At 37.9% G+C, this 16,737-nt stretch overlaps 1 protein-coding gene across 1 annotated transcript in view; it reads left to right on the forward strand.

Annotated features, from left to right (window-relative positions):
• The window catches only part of CCDC7 (coiled-coil domain containing 7), a 172,200-nt gene that overhangs the window by 130,341 nt on the left and 25,122 nt on the right, over positions 1-16,737 (forward strand). The window contains exons 17-19 of the mRNA XM_069086464.1: positions 9,916-9,961; positions 11,951-12,022; positions 15,904-15,969. Coding sequence (XP_068942565.1) covers positions 9,916-9,961; positions 11,951-12,022; positions 15,904-15,969 — 184 coding nt within the window. The remainder of the gene's footprint in view (positions 1-9,915; positions 9,962-11,950; positions 12,023-15,903; positions 15,970-16,737) is intronic.

Here is a 16,737-nt window from a genome sequence, read left to right on the forward strand (position 1 = left end):
AATAACAATGCAGGGGGCAGTGCCATCCCCAGGCCTTCCTCTCACTAGGGCCTTCCCACAAACAGACACTCACAGCTCACTACCTGCTTCCTCTCTCTTCCTCAGCTCTAACTTCTCTGACCAACTTCCTTTCAGCTCTCCTCCAACCTTCCTGTTCCATCCGTTCAGCAACCTCCTCCCACCACAGGCTTTATGTGACTCAAACTCATGTGTCTTAGGCTTCCATGTGACTTAAGCATAGGTCTATTAATGGATAGGAAAGATCTTCTCATTTTCATGTGATGCATTTTTTTTTTTGCTTTTTGGAGGGGGGAAGGTAGGGCAATTGGGGTTAAGTGACTTATCCAAGGTCACAGGCTAGTTTTTTGTGTTGTGTCTGAGGTCTGAGGCCAGATTTGAACTCAGGTCCTCCTGACTCCAGGGCTGGTGCTCTATTTCTATTCACTGAGCCACCTAGCTGCCCCCCATGTGATGCTTTTTAAAATGTGCTGGTATTATTTAAAAATCACTTATTATTAAACTGTATCACTGTACAGTTTAGCTAGTGCAGTAAGATGCAAATCTTACCACATCATGTGGCTTGCTCTTGGCAGCTTCCCCAACCTGCCCTATCCCCTGACAATGTACATGTACTGAGAATTTGAAGCTCACCACAATGCACAAGAGATAAATGCTTATCCATATGCCACTTGGAGAATACATTGTAGTTCTATTTACCTTTTAGGCAGCATGACAAACAGAATTATATCATGCAATGATTATTTGATGAAAGGCTATAAATCAATTTTTGGACTGTGAAAAAAACCTCAGGATACAATGATTCTGCAGTAAAATATGGTACTTGTAGGTTGAGTGTTCCACTCTTTGAGAGAAAATTCTCAGGTCTACTTCTCCCAGAAAGCCATATGCAAGTCTACAGGCAGCAATGTCTGCTGTTATATGTAGTCATCAGGGACTATGATGTTAGAAAGTGCTCCATTCTTTGTCTTTGATGCAGTTCCCTATAGAAATAGTCACAGATATTTTTTAAATTTTTCATCTATTTGCTATGATACTTCAAATTTCATCCTTAGATATTTGCAGGTCCATCTGGCTTAACTAAGTCTCTTCTGAAGCTTTTTACAAACTTGTTTTTCCTTCTATCAGTTACTATTATGTGAAGCAATACTGCTTATCTTTCACCATCCTTCTCTGTAAGATTTTACAAAGTCTATATCCTAAAATAGTGTTACCCTTGGTTTCCGTATCTAAGGAATTTATTAGCTGAGGTAGTTTCTGAGGTCTTTTAGTTACCTCATTGTGGTGCTTGATTCATATTAGTTAAACTTCCCTATGAAATAGTGATTGTGTAAGGACATGATATTTGTAGGGGGGCAGACTATCCTGCCAACGATGCTCATTGTAAGGTCAAATATAAGAGGGTTGATCTGTTATGCCCTGATATACCAATCATAGGGCTGTAGACCATCCAAGACAATACTGAGATACCAAAGAAAGAGGGGCCCATGCCTACTTGGTTGTAAGTATATGTAGGCTTTTTAGGGTTTGATAGGTTAATTGGGTTGTTTGAGGAAGTTTAGTCAAGAGACCTTTGTGGCAGGACAAAATGATGTAATGGATTCTTATACCAACTCCAGGCCAGGTCAGGTATTATATAGAAACAGAACAAAGAAGTCATAGTGCCAAGGATGGCCCATACTTGCATGCAAGTTTTCCCATTGGATAGTTAGAGCTTCTTATGCTGTTTACATTTATTCAAGGTAGTTTACATTTTCTCTGTGGCAATAGGTCATGTTCCCATTCTGACCTACCTCTTTACAGATGGCCTATGTCAGTGTCTATTCTTTTATTCATTTCCCATTTGAACTGCATCAATAGCTTTTTTTTTGGCTTTTTGGAGGGGGGAGGGCAGGGCAATTGGGGTTAAGTGACTTGCCCAAGGTCACACGGCTAGTAGTGTTAAGCGTCTGAGATCGGATTTGAACTCAGGTTCTCCTGACTCCAGGGCCAGTGCTCTATTCACTGTGCCACCTAGCCGCCCCTATCAATAGCTTATTTAAAGAGATATGAATAGATTTTAAATTTAATACCTTTTCATTGTTATTGTAACAAAATTGATATTTATCTTTGCTCTATCAAGTCAGTGGTTTCACTGTGCATGTGTGTGTGTGTGTATGTATCTTAAAGAAAATATTCTTGATATATAGGTATCAGGCTTCTGTAAGTTTGGCCATATTCTTTTTTTTTTTCTTAGCCTTTTGGAGGGCAATTAGGGTTAAGTAACTTGCCCAAGGTTACACGGCTAGTATTTTTGTGTGGGTGTTAAGTGTCTGAGGCTGGAACCGAACTCCAGTGCTCCTGACTCCGGGGCCGGCGCTTTACTCACTGTGCCACCTAGTCGCCCCCAAGTTTGGCCATTTTCACCTATCAGTCCTGAGACATAGTTTTCAATATAGTTTCTGTAATCCTTTATTCTCACCTTTTTGTTGAAGTCACCAAATATTAAAGTATATGTTGATTTAATTTGGAGGGTCTTAATGAGTAAAGTAAAAATAAGTAAAATTTTTTTTTCTTCATCTTCTGGCAACAGATAGTACATGAACTCTGATTATCTTCATGGTGGTCTTTCTGCAAATGCTCCTAATAAGCACTACTGTACAAGGACTGAGTGCCCCTCAATTTATGTTTCTTATTGCCTTTGGGCATACCAAGTTCATCATTTATTTGTTCCACCAAGAAAAATTTATGAGTAATTCTTCCTCTTTATCACAGCTTTTGTTTTCTGATTTAATTTATTGTGAGAATACCAAGACTGATATGATTTAGTTCTTTTAGAAGTATGTCCATTTGATCATTGGGCATTTAGACTACCTAGAGGTAATATTTATAGTTGGCCTAAAAAGGTGTGCTTCATAACACCTTATGCCCTCTTTTCATCTATTCTATCTCTACCACTGCAGAAGTGGAAGAGGCTTGGACTGGAATGGGGGCCTCTTTGTATTTCTCATTATTTCATGGGTTGCCATGGACAAAGAATTCAGTGGGCAGTATACTACTTGTTAATTTCTTCAGATCTAGTAGCAAGTATACTATTGATGAGTTTCTTCAAATTTAATTAGGCTGGTCCTTGGAAAGACTTATACTAATACTATTCTTGAAAATTTTCCAGAATGGTATCATCTGCAAGAGTTTTGCATTTCACTGGCATAAGCTCTGATCAAGGGTCATATCCATACCTTGAAGAGGCATCAGACTTTTATAGATATTATAATAATAATACTTGATATCGATATGGCACTTTTAAAGTTTGCAAATAACTCTCTACATAGGGTACATAGGTGATGGCAGAAAGTAAATAGGAAATATAATTTAGGACTAAGAGGTCAAAATGGCCGAACTCTCAGGGAAAAAATTTTAATAAACAAGTAAATATGTACATACACATAGACACATACATAGACATAATACACATGTGTATATGATGTGTGTATGTGTATGCTACATATACACATACACACACATACACCCACAAGGCCAAGAGTCTTTCCTTCTCACCAAGAGGCCCCAACTCTGGAATTAATTGGACTAGGTTTGTATCCTAGGGTGGAAAACCTGACCCTAGAGGGTATCCTAGAGGTAGTTAGGCACCTCTCTTTCTGGATCAGTACATTTCTTTTTTTTTTCTTTTTGGAGGGCATTTGGGGTTAAGTAACTTGCCCAAGGTTACACGGCTAGTTTTTTTCTGTGTGGGTGTTACGCGTCTGAGGCTGGAACCGAACTTAGGTCCTTCTGACTCTGGGGCCTGTGCTTTACTCACTGCGCCACCTAGGTACCCCTGGATCAGTACATTTCTACAAGGGAATCCTGAGGAAAATCTATTAAAGCCTAAGTTTGGCTCATGTCCAGGGTCTATCCAAAAAGGTCACCTTCCATAACCAGGATCTTTCTAGAATGGTATTCAATATACAATGTAGGTCATAGCTAAATAGGATAACTATTCCCTCTACCACAAAACAATTGGTTTAAACACAAAAGACCCATAAGCATGCATTGATATATACTTAAAGTATGATAAAACATCCCCACATTCCCACCATAGTCTCCCCAAAGGTTGATACTTAAACTCCTTTGGGGAATAGCTCAATAGGCATTTTACTTTTAGCTTAGGTCTACAGCACCCTCTGAGCAGCTTACCCAAGGACCATATCCTCTGGCCAACCTCTCATATACAGCATATTGTCCTATTGGTAATCACTTCTCCTCTAAGAAGCTGTAGCTACAGGGTGTACTTTTTTCAGAGTAGCAGATACTGACTGAGGAACCAGGAACTCCTGATCACTCTCAAGGTGGCCCCCAGGTTTGAAAAGTCTATCCTTCAGGATCATTGTTCAGTCTTTTGAGTGCTCAGGGAAAGAAATATGCAAGTGGTAGTTAGGACTTGGATGTCCAGTTTCAGGCCCACATAGACAAGCATATACTTATGTTTCTATGTAAGAGCAAGCACCCTTGCTGCTGGGGGAAGGGGAAGAAGAGAATGATTCCCCTCCCCGCCCCCAATCATGAGAAGCCCAAGAAAGAACTGTCGATCTAAAACTTCATGGTCAGAAGAGAGGGAGAAAAGTGTGAGGACACAAGTGGTCTCTCGAATAGGAGGCTCACCTTGTTCATAAGAACTAGCCAAGTTCTTCATTAGAGTGCCTCATCCCTGAGGGTTGGGGGTAGGGGGGGCTCCTGGGGACCATTCACAAGTGTCTCATTGCACATACTCTTTGTTAAGAGACCCACAGGACTATCCCCACATATGCCACTTAGAATGGCCACCATTAGACATGCATTATCTCCTCTGAGCCTCATTGTAGCCCTGTGAGGTATTACAGGTAGTGTTATTATTTTATAGAAGAGATAACTGGGACTTAAAAAAGCTAAGTGACCTGCCCATGATCATAATATTGGAAGAGGAATTTGAGCCCAGTTCATCCTGACACCACATCTAATGATCTCTCCACTATAAAATCTACATATCTATTTATCATTGTGTCAAATGTACACCCACCCAAAATCCCAAGTGATGACATTTTAAAGGTCAACATGGCCAGTGGTTGAGCTCTCATTACCCACCAAACGTCTTCTAAGAGAACATAGCATCTGGAGTGGGGTTGGAGAAGCACAGCATAGGAGCACAGAATTCAGTTGCATGAGACTTCAGAGGCTCTCTAATTGAATCATGCCTACATCCATCTACAAGAAACATCCTCTACAACATCCCTAGCGAGAAGTCATTCATCCTTTACTAAAATGCCTCCAGTACCTGGTCACTACTGAGGCTATTTCAATTATGGTTAGTTCTAATTAAATTAAAATTCCCCCACCCACCCATTGCTCCTACTTTTTCCCTTTGCTACAAAGCAAAATATATTTAATCGCTCTTTTCACCTCACCATCTTTCAGTGACTTGAGGACAGCTATAATCTCCCTCTCTCTTCCACTCTCCCAACCCTCCCCTCTTCCTAATACACTTAACCAGTGACATGCTTTTGGTCTTATCTAAATTAACCTAGTTTGGGGCAAGTGGGTTTTATTCTTTGGAGTATAGACTATTGAACTTGGATATAGGTACCCTGCCATTTTTTTCCTGCTAAATTAGAACCAGAATGCCTGACTTTTTCACCTTTAGGTTAGAAAGTTTCCTGTACTGCAGTTTTCAAGATTAGACATTTATTCAGTTAATGCTGCTACCCAAGTCACAAGAACTCTGCTGAAGAATAATATCCTTCAGATTCCCATTTCCAGACAGTCTGGAGTGGTTCAATGTTCATATGGTTAGTTTATATGATGATAGTTTATATAGGATTCCAGGTGTTCCCTATCTATTGCTATTGGGCCTTGAGTGAAGACGTGACTGTGAAGATTTCTTTCTCCAAGATGAGAGTTTCTTTCTGCTGGTGATAACATTTGGAAGAAGTAAATACTCACGTTAGAGGAAAAGACAACCTGCTTCCAAAATGATAACAGACATGTCAGTCTCCAAGATAAAGTGCAAGTTGTGGTAGAAGTTTTGACAAACCAAGACGGAGGCAGTTGTAAAGTGTATTGTTTGAGGTCTAGACCATCATTCCATGTTCAAATAAGTCCTGAAAGATTGAATTTGTGAACTTCTGAAAGGCTATGAGGGCATTGCATGACCTAGAAGACATCCCCTATGCCAAGTGGGCATGCCTGGTCTTGAAAGGAGTATTCCATTCATCACTCTGCTGTTTACAAATAAGTTGTGCTTTCTACATAAGTCCAAGTAATAAATGTAATAATACGAGCCAGCAAATTTAGATAGATTTGAAGGGTAGGAAATACTAGTGTCAGATAGTTATTACATTGAGGATCTAGTAATGACAGAGGTATAGTTTTCTACTTTTTTTCTGCTAATAAGATGGGTTACAACAGAGAAGGTAAATAGAAGGCCAAATGAATCTCTTTTTCAATTTCTTCTCTGAGAACTTCTGGACCTTCAGATTCTTGGACCAAATTAGGGAATATCAGTAATCCTTTGGGATTGGGGACCATGAAACCAGGTTAATAATGAAATCATAGGGTTTTTGTGATCATAAAGTGTCTCTCTCTATGGGTACTAAGACTTTCCATAACTATAGGTTATGGACCAGCTTGGAGTCCAGCAGGAGCTGATGGCTGACAATCACATAACCCAAAGCAAAAGCCCAAAATTATGCTTCTTGCAGTATGAAGAGGGAATCATGATCTTCCCTGGGTTCCACCAAATGACAGTCTGCTTAACACCTAATCTGATTGGAAATAGAGAAAACGAGGTGGCAAAGAAATCTTGGTATTGCCCTGAGTCTCCAAGTGCCTTCAGTTAAAGGAAATGTATTCTATTTATGCATGGTCATAGACACAAAGTTCCAGAAATCTCCGTGCCAATGAGGTCTTGAACCAAGAGCATTTGGTAGCCAAAAAAGTTAAAACTGAGGGGCAGAAACAGATGGGCTAATGGAGTGACTGATTTTCCATTGGGAGCTAGAAGGGAAGAGCTAGAAATTTCATTAGTAGCCTTGTATTACAAAATGTTTCTCCCTACCCTCTAGCCATCACATCCCTTAGAGGAACAACTTGCCAAATAGTGGTTGCCTAAGTGACAGAAGAATATAGTCATTCTAATAACCTATAGGTATAATGGAGGTTGACCTCCCTGAGCTGTATGGAATCTTTGGTTTCATCGATTGTGAGTCTGGGATGCTATCACTTCCTGCCAGACTTCTGTGTGCAGCCAGAGGTAGGGAGGGTCTGAAAACAATCGTGAAAAAAGGCTGACTCGTGATAAGAGCAAAGAAGAGATGTGATGACAGGAAGCCTGTTGGGAGGCGTATAACCTGCTGAGATGACCATCTGGGTATGTCAGAACAGCATCACAAAATCTAAGAATAAAAGACCTCCATGGAGGGGAACCCATCACCTCCCAAGGCAGCCCCTTCCACTTTTGGACAGCTTCAACTGAAATAACTTCTGTATATCAAGAGACCATATGCCTTTCTGAAGCTTCCGTCCTTGGCCCCTCAGTATTATACCTCTTTATCTTCTCTAGGCTGAGCATACCCAGTTCCTTCAACTGATCATAGCATGCCATATGCTCTGGTCCTTGCACCATCACTATCTTCTAAATGTCATCCAGATTATCTATTTCCTTCCTAAAATGTGGCACCCAGAACTAGAAACAGCACCCCAGATGTGGTCTGACCAGAACTATTATTACCCTCATTCTGGACACTGTGTCCTCCTTAACGCAGCCTAGGATAGCATTAAACAACATCTTTGGCTGCCATATCATGCTGTTAACTCATATGGAGTGAGGGAGAAGGAAAAAGAATGTAGTGCCTGCTCTATGCAAGGCATTATGCTATGTGCTTTACAAATATCTCCTTTGATCCTTGCAACAACCCTTCAAGGTAGGTGCTATTCTTCTCCCCACTGTACAGTGGAGGAAACTGAGGTGCACTAAGTGACTTACCCAGGGTTACACAATAAATATCTGAGGCTAGATTTGAACTTGGGTCTTCCTGACTCCAGGCCTAGCTTTCTATTCACCTTGCCACCCAATTGTTTCTTATTGTACTTATATAACATTAACATCTTCAAATTGTATAAGTACATTTCTAGCTATGCCTCCCCATCCTTGTACTTATGTAGTTGAATTTTGAACCCATTTGTAGGTCTTTACATTTATCCCTATTATAGGCATACCTTGGAGATATTGTCTGTTCGCTTCCAGACTACCACAATAAAATCAATATAACAATAAAACAAGTCGCACAAATTTTTTGGTTTCCTAGTGCGTATAAAAGTTATGTTTATACTATGTTGTAGTCTATTAAGTATGCAGTGGTATTATGTCTAGAAAAGCAATGTATATATCTTGATTAAAAAACATTTTATTGACAAAAAATAATACTAACCTTCATCTGAGCCTTCAGTGAGTCCTGATCTTTTTGTTAGTGGAGGCTCTTGCCTCCATGTTGATGGCTGCTGAGTGATTAAGGTGGTGGTTGCTGAGGGTTGGGGTGGCTGTGGCAATATGCCACAAAACTGGTGGAGAGGAGGTGGTGGTTAATGCATTGGATTACAATTTGGGTGGGGGGTAGATCCAAAAAAAAATTTGAAATGATTAATGCAATGGACTGAATTTTGAACTCAAATTTGCTGTATCTATTGACTCTTTTTTTCACTTGAACATGTAGAGGCCATTGTAGGGTTATTAACTAGCCTAATTTCAATATTGTTGTATTTCAGGGAATAAGGAGGGGGAAAGAGATGAGGGGAATGTTTGGTGGGACAGTCAGAACACACACAATGTTTGTTGATTAAATTCTCTGCCTTATATATGTACGGTTAGTGGAGGCCCAAAACAGTTAAAATAGTAATATTAAAAATCACTGATCACAGTTCACCATATAAGATATAATAATAATGAAAAAGTTTGAAATATTGTGAAAAAAATGTGACACTGAGACATGAAATGGGTATATGCTGTTGAAAAAATGGCACCAATCGATTTACTCAATGTAGGATTGCCAGAAGCCTTGAATTTGTAAAAAAAAAAAAAAAATGCAGTATCTATGCAGCATAATAAAGCAAAGCACAGTAAAACAAGGTAGGCCTATAAATGTTATATTTGATTCAGTCCACTGTATTAATCATTTCAAATCTTTTTTGGATCTGCCCCTTCCCAACTGTAATCCAATGCATTAGCCACCACCCCCTTTCCACCGGTCTTGTGTCACATACCATGACTCTTATGGCTTCATCCAAGTCATTTATAAAAACGATGAATAGCCTAGGGCACTTTGCTAGTTCAACCATGCTCATTTTTTAAAATGGAGGAAACTGAATCCAGAGAGGTCATAATTTGCTCAAGTTGAAATGGTCATGCAACAAAAGAGCCAGAACAAGCTGTCTTCAGAGCTATCTTTTATGCCAGTGAAACCTGCTTGCCTCATCCCCCACTTTGCTTACCAAAGAATAACTGGGTCTTTCTTGGAGCTTATAATGACCCTGCCACTGATCTAGGTCACCCTGGGCAAGTCATTTAACCTCTATGAGTCTTAGTTTCCCAAGCATAAAACATAGATAATGATGTCTGTCCTGCCTACCTCACTGTATAATTGTAAAGCTCAAATAAGATAATATGAATGCTTTGAAAATGGAAGCATTATATGTAGTGTAAGGTTTTATATAATTTATATATTATTATATTTCTATGTTATGGCATGCATACATAATATATTATAAAATGTATATTATTTAAAATTTGTGTATTTTATGTACTTTCATTCTATAAATTATAGCATTAGTTAATGTTATTTAGCATACCTAATTCTAAATTTGTTATTATTGTTGTTGTTGTTACTAAAGTCTCCTCCTTCAGAGTGGACTCTTCCCCCAGAAAAGAAGGCTCAAGGTAATCACGTTTCTTTCTGCTTTACAAAGTGAATACTGGTCACAGCGCAAAAATAAATCTAGATGGGAGGGTATTCTGGCAACGAATGACTTACTAGCTAGTTAACACTTGGATACACATACACATGCACATATATTTCTACATATTGTACAGATATGTAGAAATACATATACATATATACAAACACACACACATTCCATAAAATGAAGATCTCCTGACAAGAAAACTGAATAAGTAGAATGGTAAAGAAAAGTAAGATAGATTCTAGTCCCAACTTAATAAGTACTTTGAACATAGTAGAAAATGGAATTGAATTGAAATAATTTTAATACTTAGTATGATGAACAGATGAAATTGGATGAAGCCTGTAATCAGATTATCTCTATATCAGATGTAAAGATTAACCTCATCCACTCAGTCATGTTGAGCAAAAAATTGAACTTGAGCAAGAGAAAAAGGTGTGAAGATTTATCAGCCTTTTGAAGCCACAATTTCTAGGTCTTTTCTGTACTTCTGCAAGCATTATTATACACCTAACCCTGGTGAATGTACAAATGGTTATAACTATTTAGAATGTCCTTGTGAATGTAGGTATATTATGTGCGAGAAAAGGAAATTTATGTGATTTGAAGATGAAGTATGGAAAATGGTTAAGAATAGGTTCTAAAAATGTATCTGAAAGGTTGATTTAATATGAATAGTTATGCAGTGTGTGATTTATTTTGCATTTTATACAGCTGACACTTTCATTTTAAGAGAAACAGATTAGTACAGTATTATATATTTAATATAAACCTAGAATCTTAAGAAGAAATATTATTAAATCTATGCTTCACAGAATAATTTTTGAATGCCTTTTTTTTTTTTTTGGTATTATACTCAATCCATCCCAGCCCTTTTATCAATTTAAATTCTGGGCAAATCAATTTAAATTTGTCAATTTAAATTCTGAATATATTAGAATAACACTATATAGGTATATTTTATAAACATACACACATACACATATAATATTTTTTTAAGGATCAACTGATTTGACTGCTCTAGAAAATGAAATTGAACAGACTCTTGTAGAATCAAGTAATCATATGGTTCTTGCTCTAGTTTTCAGTCTAGTTTTAGAAACAAAAACATATATACATTGGAGATGACTCAAAATAATTTAGAAAACAACATGTCATAAAGTGAATAATAGTATCATCCACAATTAGAATAAGGTACTGAAGAGCTATTTAATAATAGTGTGAAAAGGGTTGAATAGAGAGAGTTCAATTAAAGTTTCTTGGGGGAGTCTTTTGAATCTGATTTGAAAGAATTTAAGGAGTATGTATTGTCAGAAGGGGAGAGGGAATTCCAAATAAGGAAAACGACATGGACAAAGAGAGAAAACAAGTCACATGCCAAGGATGGCAGGCAAATGCAGGGGAGTTAACAGGAAATGGGTCTGGTAAGAATGTGGAGGGATTAGAGAAGGCAAGTTGAAAAGGCAGAGAGCTTTTAGTTTGAGCTATGAGACTGAAAGGACTGATGAGCCATGAGAAATCTGGATTCAAATATAAAGTGGTAGGGACCCCCTTAGATTTTTGATCAGTGAAGTAACATTGAAAATATTATTTGGGGAAGATTAACAGCTTTGTTAAGGTGGATTAGAATGGGAATATGGTGGTCAAGGGAGCCAACTAGAATGCTGCCACGTAATGAAGCATAAAGTAATGAATACCAATTAAAACTTGTGGTGGAAGTGAAAACAGAAAGGAAAAGACCAAGTTGAAAGACATTAAAGAGAAAGAATTGGGCAAAAAATGGTGACAGAATGTTGTATCAAGTGTAGAGAATGAAGGGAAGAAAATAAAAATGATTCCAGAGTTTTGCATCTGGAAGCTGGGGAAATGATGGTTTCCTTGTCTGTGGTGGGGAAATTGGGAAGGGGTGCTGCCTGTACTGAAGGCAAGAAAAAAAGCTCCTTTTTTCCCCCAACCTATTTCCCAGGTTTTTCTGAGTCACAGGAAAGTATCACCTCTCTGTATCGGGATCATGTGAAGAGTGAAGAGTATAGTGGAGGTGAGTACATATTTGTTGGAGTAAAATTAGAGTTGGAGTTAGTACAACCAATGAGTCTACTGAATGCCTTTTAAAGCAAGCACTGTACAGAAAGAGCACATGGCAGATAAGAGGCAGCTACTGGGGCGTTGGAAGGAGTTTGGCTTTCTACTTGAAGAAAGCCCTCTAGTCAGAGCAAAGAGAGGCTGAGTGAGGTGGTGTCAGTCAAGGTGTGACTTAGCAGCATGGGGATGAGTTAGAAGAGACAATTAGCTCATAGCAAAGACATTTAATGAAATGGCACCATGAGAAAAGTGGCAATAAAATACTGCTCCTAGGAACTTGGGGAAAAAGTAACACGCATCATCACTGAAGGGAATAGATACCTAGAGGGAACATGGGTGGTAAGGCATGAATGTGAACAGAACATACATTTGGGGTTCATATGTGGAGAAGCACGCACAGAAGGAACGAGTGTGACCAGTGTGACTTCTGGATGCTTCCCAACGAGCCCCTGTGTGGCTAGCGCCACAGGTGTGCCTTTGATGCTGCTTACTTGGTCGCCGCTTACTCAGATGCAGACTCCTTTGAACGTTGCCTCCTCGGTTTTCTATCTCAATTTGAAATCTTTGAGGGAAGATTGTTTAACCATGATTGGTTAGCTTAAAGGCTACTCCTCATTTAAAAATTCTAGGAATTTCTGTATTTCTTTTATCAGGTCAAGTTTTTCTTTCTAATTCATTCCGCCACTCTCTTCTTTTGATGGGTAACACTATCCCATTAATTTTTACATTATATATATATATATATATATATATATAAATCCTGTCAAAACATTTTCTTTAAAGAAGTCACCCTGTTCTGGGTGACTGTAGTTTATGTTGCTTGGAATAATCCAATTGCAATCTCCTCCCTTCCTTTTCTGGTTTCAATAATGCCAGCTCAGACCCAACTCTAAGAATTCCCCTCCTCTTCCTTTTGAAATTAGCCTTCTCTAGAGGTACTTTGTTTTTCTTGAAATAGTCCCTCCCCCTGACCTCACCCTCTGACTCTGAAACTTCTCCTCTACTTCTTTATTTCAGGCCAGCACCCTCAGCACTTTATTCTACTTTTACTTTTCCCTTGCTGTGCCCAGATTAAAGTGTAGTTAATGAGTCTCCCTCTCCCTTTCCCGGCCCCACTCCACCTCCATCTATATTTGAATCCCTGTCCCTTGTGGCATCCTGATCTCTACTAAGCCTCTCCCTACACTTGCCCTCTAGTTTGTCTCCCAAAGGACAATATCCGTGTCTTCCCATTTTAGCATATGAGCACCTAACCCTTTTGGGTATTCAAAATTATTTGCTTTTCTTCAGTTTCTTTTGTATATTTCATTTATACATTAAAGATACTTCCCAAATTGTTTTTCCCCCCCTGAAAGACATGGTGAGAAGTCAGTTTTCCCCCTGCATGATTGCATGCAATTTGAAGGAATATTATCCTTGGTTGTAAGATATTTTCCTTTGCTTTTCCATATATTTTAGTCCAAATTTCCTACCTTTTCCCTGTTGGTGAGCAGTTTTGCTAAATTCTGACTGGATTAGGGGCGGCTAGATGGTGCAGTGCATAGAGCACTGGCCCTGGAGTCAGGAGGACCTGGGTTCGGATCTGGCCTCAGACACTTAACACAAAAAATAGCCGTGTGACCTTGGGCAAGTCACTTAACCCCAATTACCTTCCACAAAATAAATTCTGACTGGACTTCCTTTGTACATGAGCCATTGCTTTCTTGTTACTTACAATATTTTTTCTTAAATGTGGTTACTTTTGGGCTTGAGTATCACATTTCTTGGTGACTTAAATTTGGGTACCTTTCTGTTATCATCATATGGGTTCTATTGATCTCTGTTTTGCCTTTTGATTCTAATACTTCTAGGGAATTTTCTTCCTTGATTTCCTTAATCATGATTATTTGTTTTATCATGTTCTTTAGAGAAGCAAGTGATTCTTAGGTTTTCTTTCTGATTACTTGCTTACAATAGAAAACGACTTGCTCTAGAGTCAGAGAACCTGTCTCTGATGATATCAGGCAAACTACTTATTCTTCCCAGGCCTCAGTTTTCTTATCTGTAAAATGAGGAAGTTGAACTTAAAAGTCCCTATTAGCCCTAAACATGTGATGCTATAACTTTTTTTTTAGGCAACTGGAGTTAAGTGACTTACACAGGCTCACACACCTAGTGTCTGAGGCTGGATTTGAACACAGGTCCTCCTGATTCTAGGACTGGTGCTCTATCCACTATCCACTCAGCTTTTCCTGAGCCTATGACTTTAGAAGCAGTGTTGTGCTTCAAATTTGCATCTTTGACCTTGCTCTTATAACCTTTATTGCATTTTTGACCTCCATCTTCTTCATTTTCTTCTTTAGGGTATCCATTGCCTTGCTAAAATTGTCTAACCTTCGTTTTAAGTCATCAATTTGTTTAAATTTTTCATTAAGAATTTTAATTCTGTTCCTTATCTCTTGTTACAAGTTTTTAATTAGACTTTCCAATTCTGGACATTCTTGTGGCTATTCTTTTTTTTTCTCCTTCTCCTTCTGAGTTTCTAATAATAGTTACTTAAGAATTGTTTTCTTCCTCTGGACATTTCCCTTGGCAACCTTTTACCCTAAAGTATTTCTTTACTATATTTATGAAAGATGTCTTTCTCTGCTTGTTCATTTCTTTGGTTTCTTAAGTTTCCCCAGGAAGAATTTTTTAATTAGGACTTCTTTCTTTTCTCTTCTTTTACTTCTTTTTTTTTTTTTGGTTTACCTTTGCTCATTTTTTTGCTTTCTTAAGGTGATGAAAGGGATCCAGAGTTCTTGTTCAGCCATCTTGGCTTCTGTCAGTCCCGGTTCTCATATTTTACAGATGAGCCTTGTTGGTTACCATTGCAATATGGTTGACTATTCACGAGTTAGTGAAACTATGGAGAACCTTGCTGAGCAATCTTTTATGTATTTTAGGGACAAAAAAATCAACAGATATATAATCTTTTTTCATTTTTCAGAATTTCCACAATACATATGTTTAAATATATCTTTCTCTTAAATATGCTAATTGCACCTAATATAATCACTATTTTTAGACTAGTCAATGTATTAAATTTCATTACATGTAATAGGTACTTCGTAAATATTTGAACTAGATTGGATTATGATATAATCTCAATAAGAGAGAAATAAAAAGATTACTGTGCAATGGTAGAGGATGAGTTTTTTTAAAGTAGAAGGAGCAAATCTTTTTTTGTTTGTTTGTTTGTTTTTGCCTTTTGGAGGGCAATTGGGGTTAAGTGGCTTGCCCAAGGTTACACAGCTAGTTTTTTTGTGTTAAGTATCTGAGGCCAGAACCGAACTCAGGTCCTCCCAACTCCAGGGCTGGCACTTTACTCACTGTGCCACCTAGCCACCCCAGAAGGAGGAAATCTTGTTGGGAACTCTGTTATATATTTTAGAAATGGAAGATTAGTTAATGAAATAAGGAAAAAAATTTTTTCTGGAGTTTTCATAGTAGATGTTAATTTTTCCTTATTGAATAAACTAAAAAGTCTATTCTCTAAGAATGGGACAGCATAGTATAGTGGACAGAGGAATGGATATAAGTCAGGAAGACTTGAGTTAAGAGCCTTCCTCAGCTTAATTAGCTGTGTGATATTGGGCAAGTTCCTTAGCCTCTCTGAGCCTGTTTCCCTAGCTATAAAATTAAGATTATAAATTTTGTAGCACTTACTTCATAGTGTTGTTGTGAAGGTCAAATGAGATGTTTGTAAAATTCTTTCCAAATTTTGAAATGCTATATACATATTAATTATTATTAATAATTTTATAGATCAGGACATTGTTAAAGATAATGATGGAAGTCCTTTCTCTATGGATCTAGAATTGGCACCAAACAATAGAAGGGAAGCTCAAGCAAGTGAGGATGACCAAATAGAAATTATCAGTTGTAAGTACAATAATATTAAAAGTCTTTAAACTATGTATTAATTTTATATTAATCAAGGGCATATTTTGGTGATTTTTGGGGAAGATTTTTAATCTTTGTTTTGTCTCTGATTTTGAATATCTTAGGAATATCAGAATAAAAATTATGAATAAATGAGATTAAATTATAATGAAATTAAATTACAGATTCATAGAATTTCAGAAGAAGAAACTGTTTTACAAGCCATCTAGTCAACTAGATAAGGATCCCATCTATGACATCTATTCCACCTTTACTTGAATACCTAATTTGACTTTTGGAGAGTTCTAGTTGTTAGGAAACTTTTCCTTGTAAAGTTTTAATTTGCCTCTCTTCAAACTTCTGCTGTTGCTCCAGCAAGTTGTTTCTCTTCCATTATCAGGCCTTCAAATATTTGAAGAAAGGTATCCTATCCTCCTGTAAGTCTTCCTTTCTTCAGGCTTAATCTCCCCAGTTCTTTCAACTGATTATCTATGATATGACTTTGAGGACTGTCACCTTCTTGGTCACTTTCTTGGTTACCCCTTCTGGATACTCTCCACCTTTACTGTGTTCTTTCGAAAATGTGGCACTATGGGGACTGACTGAAGGGAAGGGAGGAATTTGTAAACTCTAAAGGTAAACTTCTATTTCTGACAAAACACTAGAACATATTTTTAGGAAGATAGTTAAGGAATGTCTTGAAAAGGAAAGTAGGCAGCAAGACTTCATCAATGATGGATCATGATAGACAAATCCCCCTTTCTAATA

Source organism: Petaurus breviceps, unplaced genomic scaffold, assembly GCF_028583685.1.
Source record: "Petaurus breviceps papuanus isolate PSGF00001 unplaced genomic scaffold, PetGlider_PUasm1.0 178, whole genome shotgun sequence".
Classification (NCBI taxonomy): Eukaryota; Metazoa; Chordata; class Mammalia; order Diprotodontia; family Petauridae; genus Petaurus; species Petaurus breviceps.